The 18,555-nt window shown below is 36.4% G+C and overlaps 1 protein-coding gene across 3 annotated transcripts in view; it reads right to left on the reverse strand.

The window, feature by feature from the left end:
• Nucleotides 1–18,555, reverse strand: part of LOC306858658 (uncharacterized protein) — a 35,321-nt gene that overhangs the window by 10,688 nt on the left and 6,078 nt on the right. For all 3 annotated transcript variants that reach the window (XM_079399282.1, XM_079399283.1, XM_079399284.1), the window contains exons 3-6: nt 7,502–7,834; nt 7,208–7,282; nt 4,450–4,761; nt 1,040–1,157 (exon numbers count right to left, since the gene is read on the reverse strand). In XM_079399282.1, coding sequence (XP_079255408.1) covers nt 1,040–1,157; nt 4,450–4,761; nt 7,208–7,282; nt 7,502–7,834 — 838 coding nt within the window. The remainder of the gene's footprint in view (nt 1–1,039; nt 1,158–4,449; nt 4,762–7,207; nt 7,283–7,501; nt 7,835–18,555) is intronic.

Raw genomic sequence — 18,555 nt, forward strand, 5'->3', positions numbered from 1 at the left:
AATGCAACCACAGAAATTCTTGTACAGTTACCTAGTATGTTTTAACTATAATTTATACTCAACCTTCGTTAAATTGTTTCAAAATATTACCTGTTTTCCTTCATACAAATAAAAGTGTTGTGGTGCATTTTTAGTGTATTACTAATGTACTTGAACTTGTGAACTCTTTGTAGATTAGCTTCATATTGTGACTTTGATAGTGTGTGTGTGTGTGTGTGTGTGTGAGACAGTACTCATCACTGATTCATTCTCATAATCATTTATTCACAATCTCTTTGGTTTCTCTCACTCATTCACTCTCTTAGTTTCTCACAGTGCTTAAAAAGCCTTTACAGTAAACACATAAATGCCATAGAAAAATAAACTACATAGAATAAAAAACTTTAGTTTTAAAAATTTATATTTTCAAATAAAAAATAAATGCACATAACAAACCCCATTAATTAGATAAGAGAATAATGCTAGTGATTGTTTTTCAGTCCTGTTTTGCCATCAGAAATGTGTGTGTTTGGGGAGATTTACAACTCAAATCAGACAATTTATTGAGAGATGCATTATAATATCAAGCTGTGCATATGAAAAATGACATATTTATCAACTTGAGCACATTTTAAAAATTTTAAACTGTTTTTAATCATTTGTTCTCACTTCCGAGAACAGTTCTTCTTTTGAGCTGAAACATTTAGCACTTGTTTAAAAAAACATAATGGTATATTACAGAAGCATTCATTTTAAATCGAGATTGAATTAGATTCATAAAGTAAAAAAAAAACATGATGTCTTAAAATAGTTGCAAGGCAGCTGTGGCTCATCTACCAAAATATTTGGATAAGATGAAATGCACAGTCATTAATGTTTCATGTTGCTGTGAAACACTTTCATAGCTGCTAAATAGTTTTAGCGAGAGTGTCCATTGAGACAGATTATGGCTGAATGCCTCAGCGGTCACGCCGGCCTTATTAACAGAGACTGAGTTTGCAGTGCTCAGTGGCTGAGTTGTCTTGTTTGTGTGTGATTGACAGGCCATGTGGCCAATCACCTGGATCGCTGCTGCTCCAGCATCTCCAGTTTCTCAGAGAGCTGTTTGTTGTCATTCTTTAGAGTCTGACACTCGTCCTTCAAGGAGCGACACTCCTCCATCAGCTGGTCCATGTCACCTGTCCGATCACAACACAAGAACAGATGTCAGCCAAAGCAGAAGTGGGGGGATAGCATTTTAGCATACTACTTTTAACATGTCTGCTATTTTAAATTGGTGAACATTCCAAATGGAATACTACCATACTACTTTTTGTGTACTGTGTACATTATGCATTTTTGTGCAAGAAATTATATTCACAAAATATACTATAAAAAAGTAGTATGATAGTATGCTATTCTGAATTGCATGCTATGTTCTGAAGAAATACTAGCATACTAAGTACAGCATACTGCACAGTATCTTCTGCCTACAATATTTAATAAATTGCACTTGAATAATAATAAAGTCCACTATCAATCAAAAGTCAGGTGTTTTTTAATGTTTGATGAATCTCTTATGCTCACTAAGACTGCATTTATTTGATAAAAAATGCAATAAAAATAGAAATACTGTGAAATATTTTTACACTTTGAAATACAATTTTTATTTTAATATATTTTAAAATGTAATTTATTTCTGTGACGCAAAGCTGAAATGTTAGCATGCATTACTCCAGTCTGCAGTGTCACACGAATCTTCAGAAATCCTTCTAATATGCTGATTTGGTGCTCAAGAAACATTTATAATTTGCATCAGTGATGAAAACAGTTTTGCTGCTTAATATTTATGTGAAAAAGTACTTTTTTCCACAAGACTGATGAATAGAAAGTTAAAAAGAACGGCATTTGTTTGAAATAGAAGTCTTCTGCACATTATAAATGTCTTTTCTGTCATATTTGATCAATTTAATGCATCCCTCCTGAATATGTAATTTTTAATTTTTTTTTTAACTGAAAATTGTTGAAACGTTTTTTTTTTCTGAAAATCATTCAAAAACAACCGCTTCAAACAGACATTGTTGTGACTACACTGCATATCTACTTAATACATCACCCAATTATGTATTTTTAATAACATTTTGTGTAAATATGTCTACATTTTTAGCAGTACGATCAAACTGTGACCCAGTATGCTACATACAACATAAAACATCCTAGTATGAATATTATAGTAGTATTCCACTTGAAACATACCCACTTGTCCTAAAGGCCAAATTGCATCAAAACAGATTTGTTTCAGACTTCCAAAAAAAAAAACAATACAAAGGCTACACATCTATGGTAAGAAAATATTGAACATATGACCAGGGAGCTGAAAATACACACCAAACCCTGCAACTAGTCTCCATGGAAACAACCCATTCTGCTCTCCTCCCGCTGCAGCAGTCTGACCTGTCAATCAGGAGTCATGTTTGCCTTGCACGTCCCCCATGGTGCAACGTTCAACCCCCGATAACATAGGCTCTAATCTCGAAGGAATCTCACTTGCAAACAACTCTGCACTCTGTCTCTGTCAGGTCTGAATGTGTACGTGGTGTAAACAACCATCAGTCGCATCTGACCCCAGATCAGAGGTAACATGCATGCATCAATCAGAGGCTCTGATGTGTTTGTGTTCAACTCTGCTTTGCGATCAGCGCATCTGACCACACGACCCCACCAGCAGTAATCGCTGGTATGTTGTTTTTATTGCAGATCTTAATATAGTAAAGTTCTACCAGCATCAAGGGAGCAGAAAGCAGCCCCAGTGCCCTTAGAGGCAGAGAAAGACATCAACACCAGACAAATGGGGCTCTGTGGAGGTCCTGCACTCTGTCAGAATGTCAAACAGACACTCAGACACTGAAAGAACCTGTAATACACTCACGTTCTGGGTAATATCAGAGTACTGTGTCGTATCAGGCAATGGGGAAGAAAAGTTGATAAAACATCTGTATCGCTCTACAGGGTTTATTTGCTATCAGCATCTGTCAGTACAGTTGGAATGAGGTTATGTGATATAAAGAAAAGTATTGCTGGAGAAATCTCAGCTGGCTAACGTACAGAAACACAAACGAGGTCTGGAAAAACTGACTCCACTGAGCATGCAACTTTGTAAAATTATAGCTAAGCAGACCCAACAAAATGCATACATTTGATTTGCGATCATGGTATAAGTATAATAACTTTTTTTTTTATAATATGTTGTAATGATATTAGCATTTTCATTAAGGCATTATTTAGTATGTTTTTAAGTATTTTATATGTATTTGTATATTATAGATTTAATATTTGTAATTAGCTTTCATTTTTATATTTTCAGTATTCTATTTAATTTAAGTTTTGTGTTTTTATCTTTTTTTTTGTTTCTGTTGCATAAATATTTTTATTTAGCTCTGATTTATTTTTATTTATTTTTTATTTTAGTATTTTAACTAACTTATTTTACTTACTATTTAACTATTATTTAGCTTCTTATTTTCAGCAACATTTCTAATTTTTATTTATCTATCTAATTTTATTTATTTATCTATCTAATAATAAAGATTAGATAATCTAATTATCTAATCTTTATTTAAGTTGAGGTTTTTCCTCTAATATTTATACATTCATTTCAGATTTATATACTTTATTTCAGCCTTATTGCAAACCAGTTTTAATAGTTTTCATTTTAGTTAACAATAATAACTCTGATTAAGCACTTTTTCCTTAATGGTGAATGTTGTCAAATTTGTGATTTCAGGTTTTCCTATAATTTAAGACAATTGTAGCCCACAATAGGCAAAAACAACACACAAACACACACACACACACACACACATACACACACATACGTGTAACATCTGTCTCTCTGTTAATTAATGACTTGTTTATGTGATTCTTGAATATAGAAGCCTGAAACAGACATTTGAATTCACACTATTTCACTCTTCTTAGCTTCTGCATTTGAGCATATCCAAACAAACATATGGGACAAGATTGTGCCAAATCACACACAGCCAACAGATCTCACACACACACACCCACATGGAAAATGGGCCTGTCCTGCCAACAGCAGAGAGTTGTTTTGGAGAGGTGTGAGTGTGCGGTGTATTATTTCCTCGTTGCACCATCTCAACGCTCATTAGAGGTCATTTACTCCCATATGACCAAGTTTTTAAGCATGTGTTGAGTTTCATGAGTGAACAGGGTTAAATAGTCACATGCATTGTGTTTTGGAGCACATTATGCTGGTGTCCCTTACTAACAGGAGGACATCCTTGACATTCTCATTAGAAAGATCAAGCTGGACAACAAAGCTTCACTAATGTCTAGCAAACAGCATGGCTCTGCTGATCCACCAGCCAGACCAGCACTAGCCGGCATAACCTACACTTCAAGCTGATATAAACTAGTCTTTTTTTTCTGGGATGTCTCTATTGGGAGCCTGCAGTGTAGTGGGAATCAGACCTTCTCCTCCTGCTTTCTCCTGCTCTTCCCTGGGCTGGTTCTTCATGCTGATTTCGGCCCGCAGTGTGGTGAGCTCCAGCTCGTACTCCTGCGTGGTACCGCGCAGACGCTCCAGTTCAGCGCGCAGACGGCACAGTTCCTCCTGCAGCAGGGCGATGTCATTCTCCCGCTCGGCTGCGGCCTCCTCAGCCGCTTGCTGCAGCTCCTGCACCTCCTCCTGCGCCACACGCAGCTCCTCCTGCGCTTCCCACAGCTCGCTGGCCTTCTCGTCCTCAAGACTGTCCAGCTCCTCCTGCACCGAACGCAGCTGAGCTGTGGGTCAGAACAACATGTTCAACTAAAAATCAAGTAATAAAAAGTACTGCAGTACAGTGATGGCATAATATGGTAATACAATGGTACTCTGATTTGTACCAAAGCATAAAATAAAACCATATTCATATAGCATGGCATTCATATGGTACTCTTAGGTAATACCATGGTATTCAAATTTAAAATAAGACAAAATAATAAAGGATAATTGATAAATTGATTTGGGCAGCACAGGCTTAATTCTTTGTGTATGAATGAATATCTAAAAAAACAACTTCTGTTTTCATCTAATGATGTTTTATACTGCCTAGTTTTTCTAAATAGCTTCAAAAATTGACATTTTAAACAGTGGGATGATACACATTTATTTCAGTTTGTGATGTCCAGTTTTTATTTTGGAAATAAATATAATTAAATAGCAATTAAAAAAAAAAAGAAAGAAAAAAAAAATAAAAAAAAATATATATATATATATATATATATATTTCTAATTGACGTTTGTGTAAAAATGTCTCTGTTAACTAAAACTAAAACTATATAAAAATGTTTTTGGTACATGAAACAAAGTTGAAATAAAATAAAAAATAAAAATAGGATGAAAAAATATAAACTTGAATTCAAATAAAAAATAGAAATGTTGTCTTGACAGCTGACTATTAATTTCAATAAGTTTGAAAAACTGAAATACAAATTAAATAAAATTGAAAATATATTTTAAAAAATTAATAATGACAAAGCAACATATCAAATTACTAAAATTAAAATTAAAACTGACAATATAAAATAAAAGCTAATTCAAATACCTCACATATGCGGATCATCTGGATATTTAGTGTACACAGAAAAAGTGGATACTATGCATAGCATACACAGTATATACTGCAGAAATGGCAAGAGAAGTGTGCTATTTCAGAATATGTATGCAAGTAGGTGCGTACAATTCTAAAACCTTATGAGCTGACAACTAACTAATAAGATTTTCATGTAGCATTTATATAAGTGCAGTTTGAGGACATCAAGACCATTTGAGGTCTATAATCAGTCACTTCACTGAAAACCAAGGACATTTGAAGTGAAAAATACAGGCCTTCGGTTCACGTCTTATTACAGCATTCACTCAGCACGTCCAGCTGTCAAGTAGCAAAAAAAATGTCAAAACCTCTCAAACTAACCACACAAAGTGTGAATTTTAGTCTGCAGGGGCTTCTGGAAAACTATAATCAGTCTCCTTCTTGCAAGACAGGAAAACGGATGTAAAAAAAACCTTCGGCACAGGCTGTGATTAAACCGAAGAGCCATTTCTTCAGCGTGTGAATCTGATTCTGGCAGTGGTTTGTTGTGTTATTCAGATCTGTGCTTCCATTACTCATGATGGTACCTCGGCACAGCCCGTGCACTTCTGCAAACGCTGGTTGACTTTGGTTCCTTACAGTTCATTTAATTTAATTACAGCACAGCCGCTGAGAGAGTGAAAGTGAGTCACTAGGGAAGTGAACAACAATTCCATCAACTCTGCTTTTCCCATTTCTCACACAGGCCCTCTCTCTACTCCCTCTTGCACCCAAGTAGCACTCGACCAAACTAATGGAAACGAGATGTTCAGGGCTGAAAGACTGTGGTAGTTACCGGACTGATTGAGATAATCTCCATCACAATACATTCACAGATAACATTGAGTTTGAATACAAGAAGACCTTGCAGGAGTGTTTGAACATGACGTGCAGAGAGTAATGCAATTAGTTGATATTATCAATTTTAATACAGTCATAAAGATAATGAAGCTGCATTGGAACAAAAGTACATCGGCGATGTTTAAAAATACAATGTGAGCTCACTGCGTTATGCATAATATATAATGCATACTGAAAGTAGTATGTGGAACAGTAAGCCGTATGAAATATTAACATTTTAAACAGAAGTACCAAAATAAAATAAAATTAAATAAATATATTTTTAATTAACGTAATTAAAGTTTTTTTAAGTAATCCAACATTCTGTAAAATGATTTTAGACCAAAATGTTTCCAGAAAAGGAAGGTGAAATCAAGCACATTGCATTGTGGGAGAAAGAACCCAGTGCATTGTACTATAATGTCTATTGCACATTGTGGCAAATGTTATCTGGGTAGTATATAATATAATAGTATATTGAGTAACACTATGGGTAGTATAATATTTCCAACCATAGCAAATGTTTTCTATTTTTAATACTGCACAAAGATATGAATATGCAAATAGCCTCTTCAAATCATCTGTGGTCTGTGTTGAAATCATAAAACAGCTTGATATATGAAGAATGTTTATTCAAAACCATTTATAAAAAATACAAAACCATTTATATCTGCCATATTTAAAGTCTAAAGTTAATTTGATATATTTTATCATTGACTGCATAGAGTTGTGATGCATTCACATCTGCTTCTGTTTCTAACTATGTTTCTGATCACCTTGAAGTCTCTGGATCTGTCTCGTAAAGCTCTCGGCCTGGTGGGCGCTTGCCAGCCGCTCTTCCTCCAAAAGACCTACAAAGCAAAGCAATGACATTAAACAGTGGCTGCAGGGACATTAGAAATGAGTAATTAGTAACTTATCACTGGCATCCAACTATATTAACAAGCCAGGAATGTTTGTGAGAGGGCATGACTGGAGGAACAGGTGGTCAGTGACAGCTGAGCATGCTCAGAGGGAACTCCTCGGCGATGATGTCACACCCTAAAAACAGACCCCATTAGCATACGCACCCTGAAGCTCGTTGTAGCTCTCCTCATGTCGTTGCGACACCTCTCTGGTCTCCTCCAGCTCCAGGAGCAGCTGCACCACCTGTGACCTCAGCACCTCCAGCTCATCTTCATCATCCACTCCCCTTTGCTCCTCTCTGTCCCCCTTCTTCTCCTCCTCCGCCGTCTCCTTCTTCACCTCCTTCTTCTCCCGCTCATCCTCCTGCCCCTTCTCTCCGTTTCCAGCCTCCACCTCCTCCTGGTCTCTCTCCTCTTTGTCCTCCAGTGAGCCTCGCTCTTTGGCTGTCATTTGACTGCCTATACCAGGCCGCTCTGCTTTCAAGTCACACACATCATCTGAGACAGAAAAAAAGAGATCAAAGATAAATTAATCAGTCAGTTATGCGTAATACTTGATTCTACATTTTTCAGCTGCCAGATATGCATTAAATTTGTTTCTTCGCACTCATTAAAATTATGTTAACTCATGTTAATATTTCACAGATAAATGCAAATAAAAATAACACAAAAATAAAAATAACAGAAGATAATAGAATCTTCTAATTTTATAAAAGCACGTACAATAATTATTTTCTTAAAACTTGTATATTTGAGTTGTAAAGCCATTTGGATCTTAATTATTAATAGCCGTTAAGGGTTTTATGGTCTATTATAGAGTTAAATTGTCATGTTGTAAAATAAGATACAACTAAAACTGTGTCAGAGACTTTACTACTACATACACACTACGATATATATTTTTATATATATATATATATACAGTGGTGTGAAAAAGTGTTGGCCCCCTTCCTGTTTTTTTTTTTTTGCATGTTTGTCACACTTTAATGTTTCAGATTATCAAACAAATTTAAATATTAATCAAAGATAACACAAGTAAACACAACATGCAGTTTTTTTTTTATTATGAAGGGAAAACAAAATCCAAACCCACATGGCCCTGTGTGAAAAAGTGCTTGCCCCCTAAACCTAATAACTGGTTGGGCCACCCTTAGCAGCAACAACTGCAATCAAGCGTTTGCGATAACTTGCAATGAGTCTGTTACAGCGCTGTGGAGGAATTTTGGTCCACTCATCTTGGCAGAATTGTTGTAATTCAGCCACATTGGAGGGTTTTCGAGCATGAACCGCCTTTTTAAGGTCATGCCACAGCATCTCAATAGGATTCAGGTCAGGACTTTGACTAGGCCACTCCAAAGTCTTCATTTTGTTTTTCTTCAGCCATTCAGAGGTGGATTTGCTGGTGTGTTTTGGATCATTGTCCTGCTGCACAACCCAAGTTCGCTTCAGCTTGAGGTCACGAACAGATGGCCGGACATTGTCCTTCAGGATTTTTTGGTAGACAGCTGAATTCATGCAAGCACTTTTTCACACAGGGCCATGTGGGTTTGGATTTAGTTTTCCCTTCGTAAAAAAAACCCCCTTCATTTGATTAATATTTACATTTGTTTGGTGATCTGAAACATTAAAGTGTGACAAACATGCAAAAAAATAAAAAATCAGGAAGGGGGCCAACACTTTTTCACACCACTGTATATATATTTATATATTTATATATATATATATATTTTTTTTTTTTTTTGCCAGAAATACTGTGAATTGAGCTTAACTTGTACTGAACCAACAATACTCCTTGAGCTGGATCCTATCTGCTCTAATAAATATTATCTCATGCCGCAAAATGACATTTAAAAGTTGTCTTGCTGTCATTCCCACATTCTCTGTTTGGAAAGGAGATGTGCTGTTATGCATGTCCCACACCCCCACCCCCAAACTCCACCTGTTGTCTCTAGTGAGAAACTAATAAATCCATCCAGTCCAACACCTTCATCTGAGGAACCTCTTCATCACCTGCTGGCCCCTGGCTCTCATCTCTCTCTGCCACCAACAGACGTCCAGACCCCATCAAGCAATCAAAACACCCACCCAGGGCCACCAGTGCCCCAGCGCTACAGGAATGTGTGCTATTTTAAGGATTTAGGCCATGAATCGCCCCTCTACATTCACCTGTTGTCTGTTCACAAACACAACACACACACACACACACACACACACAGTCCAGACAAGAAATCACAGCCAGTAAGAAACCCATAGAGTCCTCTAGTGGCAAGAGTGGCTATAGACATATAAAACTGTATGTATATATATGTGTGTGTGTTGTCTAAATATATTGTCTCTCTTTCTCTATAAATAAAGAAACATAAAAGTAGTTAAATTATTAATTATTGTAACATTAATAATAAAAATAATAATTTTAAACAAGCATATATATTTAAATTATAACATAAAATATTTTTTAAAAATTAAAATAAGATACAAGACATTAAATAGATCTCATTTGCCATTTTTACATATGCTGAATGAAAAGAGGCAAACAAACTGAATGAAAGAACATGTAAAGTGAGCAGCTGATCTCCTCCTGCTGTCGTTCTCCTCTCCGGTCTGTGCTAATCACCCACCAAAGTAAGGAGCCAAATGGTTAAAAATAGCCCATTTCAACACACTCCTTCTCTTCTATTCTATTTCCAGCCTTGCACTATTCACATCACCTCTTTTTCATTCTTGTTTTCCAAATGATCCACCTGTTCTTTCCCCGGGTCCATTCCTCTTTCCAACAGTTTCTTTCTTCTTAAAATTTACCACCATATTCTTAACACCCTCTCCCTCCTCATCTTCCCTCCAGTCTGATCCATAACTCTAGCATTAACAGGTGCTGCCCACTGTAGTTTCTCTCACTTGCCCTCTGACCTCTGAACTCAGAGAATCAGGCCATTCAGTTGGTCAGCCAATTACACACTTAATCTCTCCTACAATCTCACTCTCTAGATCTCTTTAAAGGAATAGTTCATCCAAAAATGAAAATTACTCCATGATTTAATCACCCTCAAACTATTCTAGGTGTATATGACTTTCTTCTTTCAGGCGAATACAATCGGAGTTATGTTTAAAAAAAAATTCCTGTGTCTTCCAAGCTTGATAATGAAATTGAATGGCTGTTGATTTTTTTGAAGTCCACTAAAATGCATCCTTCCATCATAAAAAGGAGCTCCATACAGCTCCGGGGGGTTAATAAAGGACTTCTGAAGCTAATCAAAGCATTTGTGTAAAAAAAAAAAAATTCATATTAAAAACGTTATAAACAACAATCTCCACTAACGGTCGTACACAAGTATGGAGCCATGTGGAGCACTTTTAATGGTGGATGGATGCACTTTATTGGACTTCAACACCCATTCACTCCCATTATAAAGAGCTTGGAAGAGCCAGGACATTTTTTAATATAACTCCGAAGAAAGTCATATACACCTAGGATGGTAATTTTCATTTTTGAGTAAACAATCCCTTTAATGATAGAAGGATTGAGTGTGAGAGTATAATTATATAAATATAAATTATTACTACTACTATTTTACTACTATTATTATTAATAAATTATTTTATGTGTGTGTGTATATATATATATATATATATATATATATATATATATGAATAGATACATAATTACAGCGGCATCTTAAAGTATTAGCTGAATCAGTGATATATGTCTATAATATCACAAGGCAAATTTAAATTGGATAATGCTTGAGAACGACGTGAGGTCCACACACAGGACACAGAGACAGTCGGCCATGCCAGACCTGACTAGACGATTCACCTCTCTGATCCTCTTAGATCAGATGCCTGCGTGGGATTAATGGAATCTGTCGGTGCGGAAAATGAATCGTCTTGCCAGCGACTCCTCCCCCTCCATTCCTACATCATTCATTCTCCCATTCACTCCCTCTTGAGTACCCAGAAAAGCGCTATATAAACGTAACGAAACTTTCTCTTTTCCCCTTGTTTGTTTTCTCTCACTTCCCTCTCTCTTCCTGAAAGATATATATTCCCCTGTAATGAGCCCTGTGCTGTATTATTGATCATGCTTTGCAGATTAAAGTCTTTCAAACATCGATTAAACAGTAATGAACCAGTGGGGAAACACACATATACAGGCAGAAGCAGCAGCACAGGCAGGGTCTTGAGCTTTAAAGGATTATAGGCAGCTTTGATAGCACCCAATCAGCTTTATCCAGCGTATCTGAGCTATGAATTATTCTGTTGGGCAGAGAATTATTTTTACATGCAGACAGACATCTGGATCATTCACTGGATACGCAACGCACATCGCAATCATGCAGCATCCCTCAGGACGAATAAGGCAAAGCAGTTACACAACAGCAGCCTCTGAGGTTTTCTGAATTAGTACAAAGTAGTGCTGTCAGTCTATGATCTTTGATACAAAACTTATAGTTCTGCACACTTTTATATATAATGTTTTAAAATATTTAAAGGAATAGTTCACTCAAAAATGAAAATTTGCTTAAAATTTACTCACTCTCAGGCCATCCAAGATGTAGATGCAGTTTTCTTCATCTAAACAGATTTGGAGAAATTTAGCATAACATCACTTGCTCACCAATGGGTCCTCTGCAGAGAATGGGTGCCGCCAAAATGAGAGTCCAAACAGCTGATAAAAACATCCCAATCCACACAATTCTAGTTAATCAATAAATGTTTTTTGAAGTGAAAAGTTGAGTTTGCAAGAAACAAATCATAAATGCATTTTAACTTTAAACCATTGCTTCTGACGGCACCCATTCACTGCAGAGGATCCACTGGTGAGCAAGTGATGTAATGTTAAATTTCTCCAAATCTGTTCTGATGGAGAAATAAACTCATCTACATCTTGGATGGCTTGAGGGTAAATACTAGGGTTGCAAAGGGGTGGAAAATTTCCGGGTAAACTTTCCGTAAACTTTCCAAAAATCCCAGGAAGATTACAAAAAATCCCGGAAAGTTTAAGAAATTTACTGAAAACTTTTTGCAACCCTAGTAAGTACATTTTGAAGGACAATCTCACCTCATTGATGTTGGAAATATGCAACTCTAAATACTAAAGCACAACACAAAACACGTGTGAACTGATTTTTTTTCTCTCTTGTAATAACATCATGCACCATATGTGCTGTAACGGGGCGAACAAGACGTAAGACGTGCGGATCCAAGTGCAAGCTTTTATTTATAAACAGTCAATAAACAGGCAGGGTCAAACAACGGCAAACAGGTATGTTACGAGCAAGACACAGAGCAATCCTAGGGCTAGCGAGAGTCGACGATCGGCGAACAATATCCAACAGGGCAAGGCAGAGAGATAATCCAGGTATACGAGCAGTGGTCCAAGAGAGGTGCAAACAGAGTCCAAATGGCAAGGCAAGGGGTTAATCCAGGAAACACGGGCAAGAATCTAAACACTAGAAAACACACAAGGCAAGGCAAGACTAAGACAACAAAGAGGGTTCGCAGCTAAAACTAGGAGAGTTATAAATGCAGAACAATACCGGAACTAAACAGAAAAACACAGAATGGCTCGGTAAGGCAGCTAACACTAGGGGAGTGATAAACGCAATACAATACTCGGCAGAGAGGAAGAGGAAGTCCATGGTTTATGTAGGGTGCATGATGAGTGCAATCAGCTGTGTGTGTCGTCAGTGCAATGGATGATGGGAATTGTAGTCTGAGGTGGCGTGCAACAGTTAGTGTGGTGCAAGAGTCCATGTGGTGAGCGAGTGACCTCTGGTGGTGAGTTAACGGAAGTTCATAGACCAGATTCATGACATGTGCAATGGCTGACATGACAGAGGCCTCACTTCCTGCTGAACTGAGATTCTTGTGATTTTCTCATGTAGGACGATTCCTCATAAAAACAGCCCAAGAATAGGCATCTTTGTTCAACAGACATAGTTCAGCACAATGCGAGAGTCTGTTCCTTAATTTGTGCAATTTTGCCTGATTCCATGATGGAATCTGCAGCTGCATAAAAATGAATGAGAAATGTATTATGTGGACTATAAACCCAACTCTGAAATCAGAACATTCATTTACAAAACAACTGACACAATTAATTTGCAAATGAGCACTTTGGAGATAATAATCAAATGAAACAATTTCAAACCATGTCCAGAGGCTCATATTTAATCCTAATATCACGAGTAACATTAAATGTTGACGTGCAAAGAGTCCCATCACAAACACAGACAAATATAGACCTTGTCTGGTTCTCAGAGTTCCCATGAGCTCAGAAAATGAATATCATTCTGGTCACAAGCGTGGCTTTGGGATCGGCCAGCGGCGCTGGCGGAAATCCACTGTAATTTCTCAACATAACAAAAACAACATCAATCAAACACTGATATATTCAGATGTGTAGCACCCTTTCTAGTTTTGTTATCGCCTGTGTCCTGACCTGTCAGTCATAATGTCAATACTGTCAGCAGTCAATCAGAGTAACATGATCTCAATGAGGGAGTTTTGTTTTAAATACATAAGGAAAAACTATTTCAGGGTTCTTCAACAGGGGGTCTGTGACCCCTATGGGGTCCATTGCAGTACTGCTGGGCAAAAAATAAAAAATAAAAAAAACAATTTATAAATAATTAAAATATTAAATGCAATTAAAATATTCAATACATTTCAAATTTATCATAAAAGTTAATGACTCTACACATCAGCAATTATTATTTAAATGCATTTTTAATGTAAACATCATACAAGTAATATGTAAATACAACATTATAGTATCATATGCATGTTATTATAGGAATTTCATTTAAAATGCAACACTCCCTTCTAGTTCTTGGCCTAAAAGAGCCCTATTATATTTACGAGCATATGCACTTTCTGTCAATGATTAGCCCGTGTCTGGCTAAAATCCAGACTGTGACATCAGTTTCCTGTTTATAGTACTGTTCTCACTCCCAATGCTAGCCGAGGGTAACATTACACTGACCTTAACCTTAACCTTAACACACACATACATCCTTTAACACGCCTTTCAGCCTCAAAGTCTCAAGCTATTCATCAAATCCCAAAATAATATCCACTTAATTTAATGCAGCCTGTCGCCACCATATGAGCTGCACTGAAAATCAGAATCTAAACATCATTAATAAACTGAGCACAGCGCTGGGAAGAAGACAGATGATGGACACAGTCACAATAGCCTCCTGGGAAATCAAGGAGCAAACACCTTCAGCACACGTACATTCACAAAACACAAAGACTAACCTACAAAACCAGACTCTTGCACACACACTTAAGGCATTTCTACTAAAGTTGCATTCCTCCTCATTATTAAAGCATGACTGCAATGCAGCGAGCTGTTTTTCCATAGTAAACTCCTGCCAGAAACAAGCACTAAAGCTGCAGTGTTGTGCAGAGGTTAAAGTGCATCGAAATGCATCTTCAGTAATGGGTCAAAAGTCACACTTGTCAATGTTAAACAGCTGCTCAAAGTTTGAGGGAAGTGATGTGGTCAGTGTTTTGTGTTGTATAAGCCTGCAGTAAACCACAGGATAAGTATAGACTGCAAAGTCTTTGTGAAGAGGACCCAGACTGCGCTGGCTAAATGGTGCCTGCCAGTTAATAAACTGACAGCTCTGGTGAAAAACAGATGCATGGGAAAGGGGTCTGAAACAGTCACCAACAGGGACCTTACACAATGTACACAAAAAAAAATCCTAATAATAGGTACTGTGGCTCTAAATGCTTTTAAAGCTTTTTTAGGTTTCCCCCAAAAATGAAATTTCTTTCATGATTTTCTTACATTTATGTTGTTCCAAACCTCTATGACTTACTTTCTTCTGTGGAACACAAAATAATACGTTTTGCAGAATGTTCATGCTGCACTATTCCTTTCAATAAATGTAAAAGGTGACATGTTTTTTTTCTCCATATATCCAACTTTATCTGAATACATACGTACAGTATATGCATGTACAGTGATAGGCCTTTACTATACAGCAAATTTCAACTGCTTGATTGTTCATATAGTCGAAAAATGTAAACAATATTATTTCCCAACTCTAATTTGTTAAATGCAACTGCAATGCATGAAGATAGTATAAAAACAAACATCATGATTTTCTGTAAAATGGCTTTGACACAATGTGCATTGTGAAAAGCGCTATAAAAAATGTACTTGACTGAACCATAAAATATAAAAATAGCACCATAAATGTAGTCAACAAAACCCTTCTAAGCCATAAAGGTAGCTTTGAGTGAGAAAAAGGGCAAACATGAGAAAAATACCTGATAATAAACACTTCTGCATATTTAAACATGATAACCACCAGCAATTTAGCATCGATGACATCAAACCTGGCATGAAGTGCCATTTTGAATCTACGCAAAAAGGTGAAATAAAATTTGAGTTTAAGTGTAGAGGGGGAAAATACAGTAAAGTCACATGTAATACTTTTATGGTGACATTTTTGTCAATTTTGGAGCTCCCCATATCTACATGACATGCTTTGAAACACCTCCTTTTCTGTTTCACATTGAAAATGAAGTAATATGAGATTGGAAAGGCATGAAAGTTCTTAAATAATTGACAAAGTTCCCCATTTCTGTAAAACATTCTTGTAAGAAACAGCACTAACTGGAATAATCAACATAATCTTTCATATAACCTTGTAGTGACAGGAAAATGAATCATTTCTGCAACGTAGAAAATTTTGATTAAATATCATAAAAGGATTTTTTCCATTACGATAATGTGCACTTATGAATTACGCACGATAAGGACATTTATTAAGCACGAAAATGGGGTAAATTTTGGTTTAATATTGCAAGCACAGAGCAGAGGAGGGTGTTGAGTAACATTTTTTACATTGCGATCCATCCAAAAACATGCATTAAACAATGCTTGTTTAGCCCTAATAGCCCTATACGTAAACGCACACTAACACATCTGCTCGTAAGAACAGGAATATTAATGTGGCCTAACAGGTGGGGGAGGATTATGCATTATCAACACACCCCAATTATCCATGCCTGCTCTCTTCTCCTCTATTGTGCAACTGTTAATTAGCTCTCATTAAGTGATGACAACCTAGACATCACCACAGCAGCAGAAAGCATCACATCAGACTTTGATATAAGCGTAACGAGTAAGTAGTGTGCTCCATCTGTGATTATAATGGTTGATAGTTATTTAAAATCTAGCGTGGACAGCTTTATGCCTGTCCAAACTCAATTTTATCCGATATGATCTTGGTTAAAGAGCACGATCCAGTGTTTACAGCATGCACAAATGAGGGGTTATGACAATGTGGCTTGTAACTTTTGATTCATGGAAAAATGACACTGATAAATCAGTTCTTTTAAATGAATCCTTCAAAAAGATTCACAAAATAGTCTTAGTGGTTTGAATCAAATTCACTCAGTAAATGTGAGAAAAAGATTTACTGTCTGTAAATCATTCAGAATACTATTATATATTATTAATTTATATTATTTATTAATATGTATTATACTTTAAAGGGGACCTATTATGCAAAAATCTCTTTTATAAGGTGTTTGAACACAGTTGTGTGGACGCAGTGTGTGAAAACAACCAGCCTATAATGTTAAAAATCCACCCACTTGATTTTTTTAATAAAATCAATAAATCATAAACAGTCTCTCCAAACGAGCGGTTTCAGATTCTCTCTCTGTTCACGTCACCGAGGGGAAAAAGTCCCGCCCATCTGTGACGCTCTCTGCACTTTTAGCATAAACAAAGCCCTGAGTGAGAAGCTACGATCCGCCATTACTGGAGATATATACAATGTCAGCACCAAAGAGGCTTTACAAGTGTTGTGTTTTGAGATGCACTAATGAACATAGGAGTCGCCATAATCTCCCCTCATCTGAGCCGAGGACACTGTGGTTAAATTTCATTTTTGAAGGAAATATCACATATCATCAAAAATCGGTAACGTCCCCTAAATGTTTAGGAATCAATACCAACGCTTCATGCGCGAACGTAAATTTTCCCTCAATAAATTCCTAATTTGCTGCTTATTAATAGTTAGTAAGGTAGTTGTTAAGATTAGGTATTGGGTAGGATTAGGGATGTAGAATAAGGCATTAATATGTGCTTAATTACTACTAATAAATCGCTAATATTCTAGTAATATGCATGCTAATAAGCAACTAGTTAAGAGACCGCAATTTTTTCTGTGCTTTTTTCTTTTGTATTTTTATGTAGCTTTAATTCATTTTTATTTGAGCTTTAGTATTTTTAGTATTTCAAAATCAATTTTTGCCATCCTTTTTATGCAAGTTTTTCATTTAATATTTACTTTTTATTTTATTTCATTTTTATTTCCATTACTGAAAATGATTTTGAATAGTTTTAGCTAACAATAACAACACTGTGAGTCATTTGAAATGATTCAAAATGGTTACTGTCATGTATAGGTTTGTACTTATGTCAATGCGTATTAAAAATACATATTCACAAAATAGTTTTACTGCAATTAAATCGATAGAAACATGAAAAAACCTGTTCAGTGCTCTAGTAAGAAACTGTGAACTCAAATAAATAAAAAACCTATGAACAACCATATTTAACAAACGATTCTGTATTTTATTTGGATGTGTGTTCCTAAATGTTTCATTTTAATAGCCAGAGGCTCCCTAGTCCTGAAAAAAAGCCCATAAAAGATTTAGAACAAACCACATATATCCTTTATCTCTGTTGGTCCTGTTAGTACGATATCTGAGCTTTTCACCCGCTATGTGGTAGAGCCGTCCAGTCCAAAACCCTTAGACACACATCACTGACCATTACACACACATGCAGACAACTGTAAGACAAGCCTCGCGTATAAAGAAGTCATACTGACTCTGTCCTTCGGATTCATTTCTCTACAAACACAAGAGAGAAACATTAAAATCAAACGCTTTTTCTTAAGAACAAGAGAATAAACCAGTGTCATAACACCATGAAGCTGGAATAAAAGATTTGAACACGACACTGCATAAATGTGGCATAAAACATTGAGAGTTGTGTTTAAGTGAGATATCACCAGGTCCCAGAAGCATTAGAGTGCTTTAAATGTATGTGTGTGTGTGTGTGTGTGTGTGTGTGTGTGTGTGTGTGTAAGTGTGTGTGTCACATTTCTGGTGCAGTGAGGAGAGGCATGAATTATTCACGTTGACTCTATCCTGGCTTGGAAGGAGGAAAGGTAGAATGA

Source organism: Barbus barbus (assembly GCF_936440315.1).
Source record: "Barbus barbus genome assembly, chromosome: 39".
NCBI lineage: Eukaryota > Metazoa > Chordata > Actinopteri > Cypriniformes > Cyprinidae > Barbus > Barbus barbus.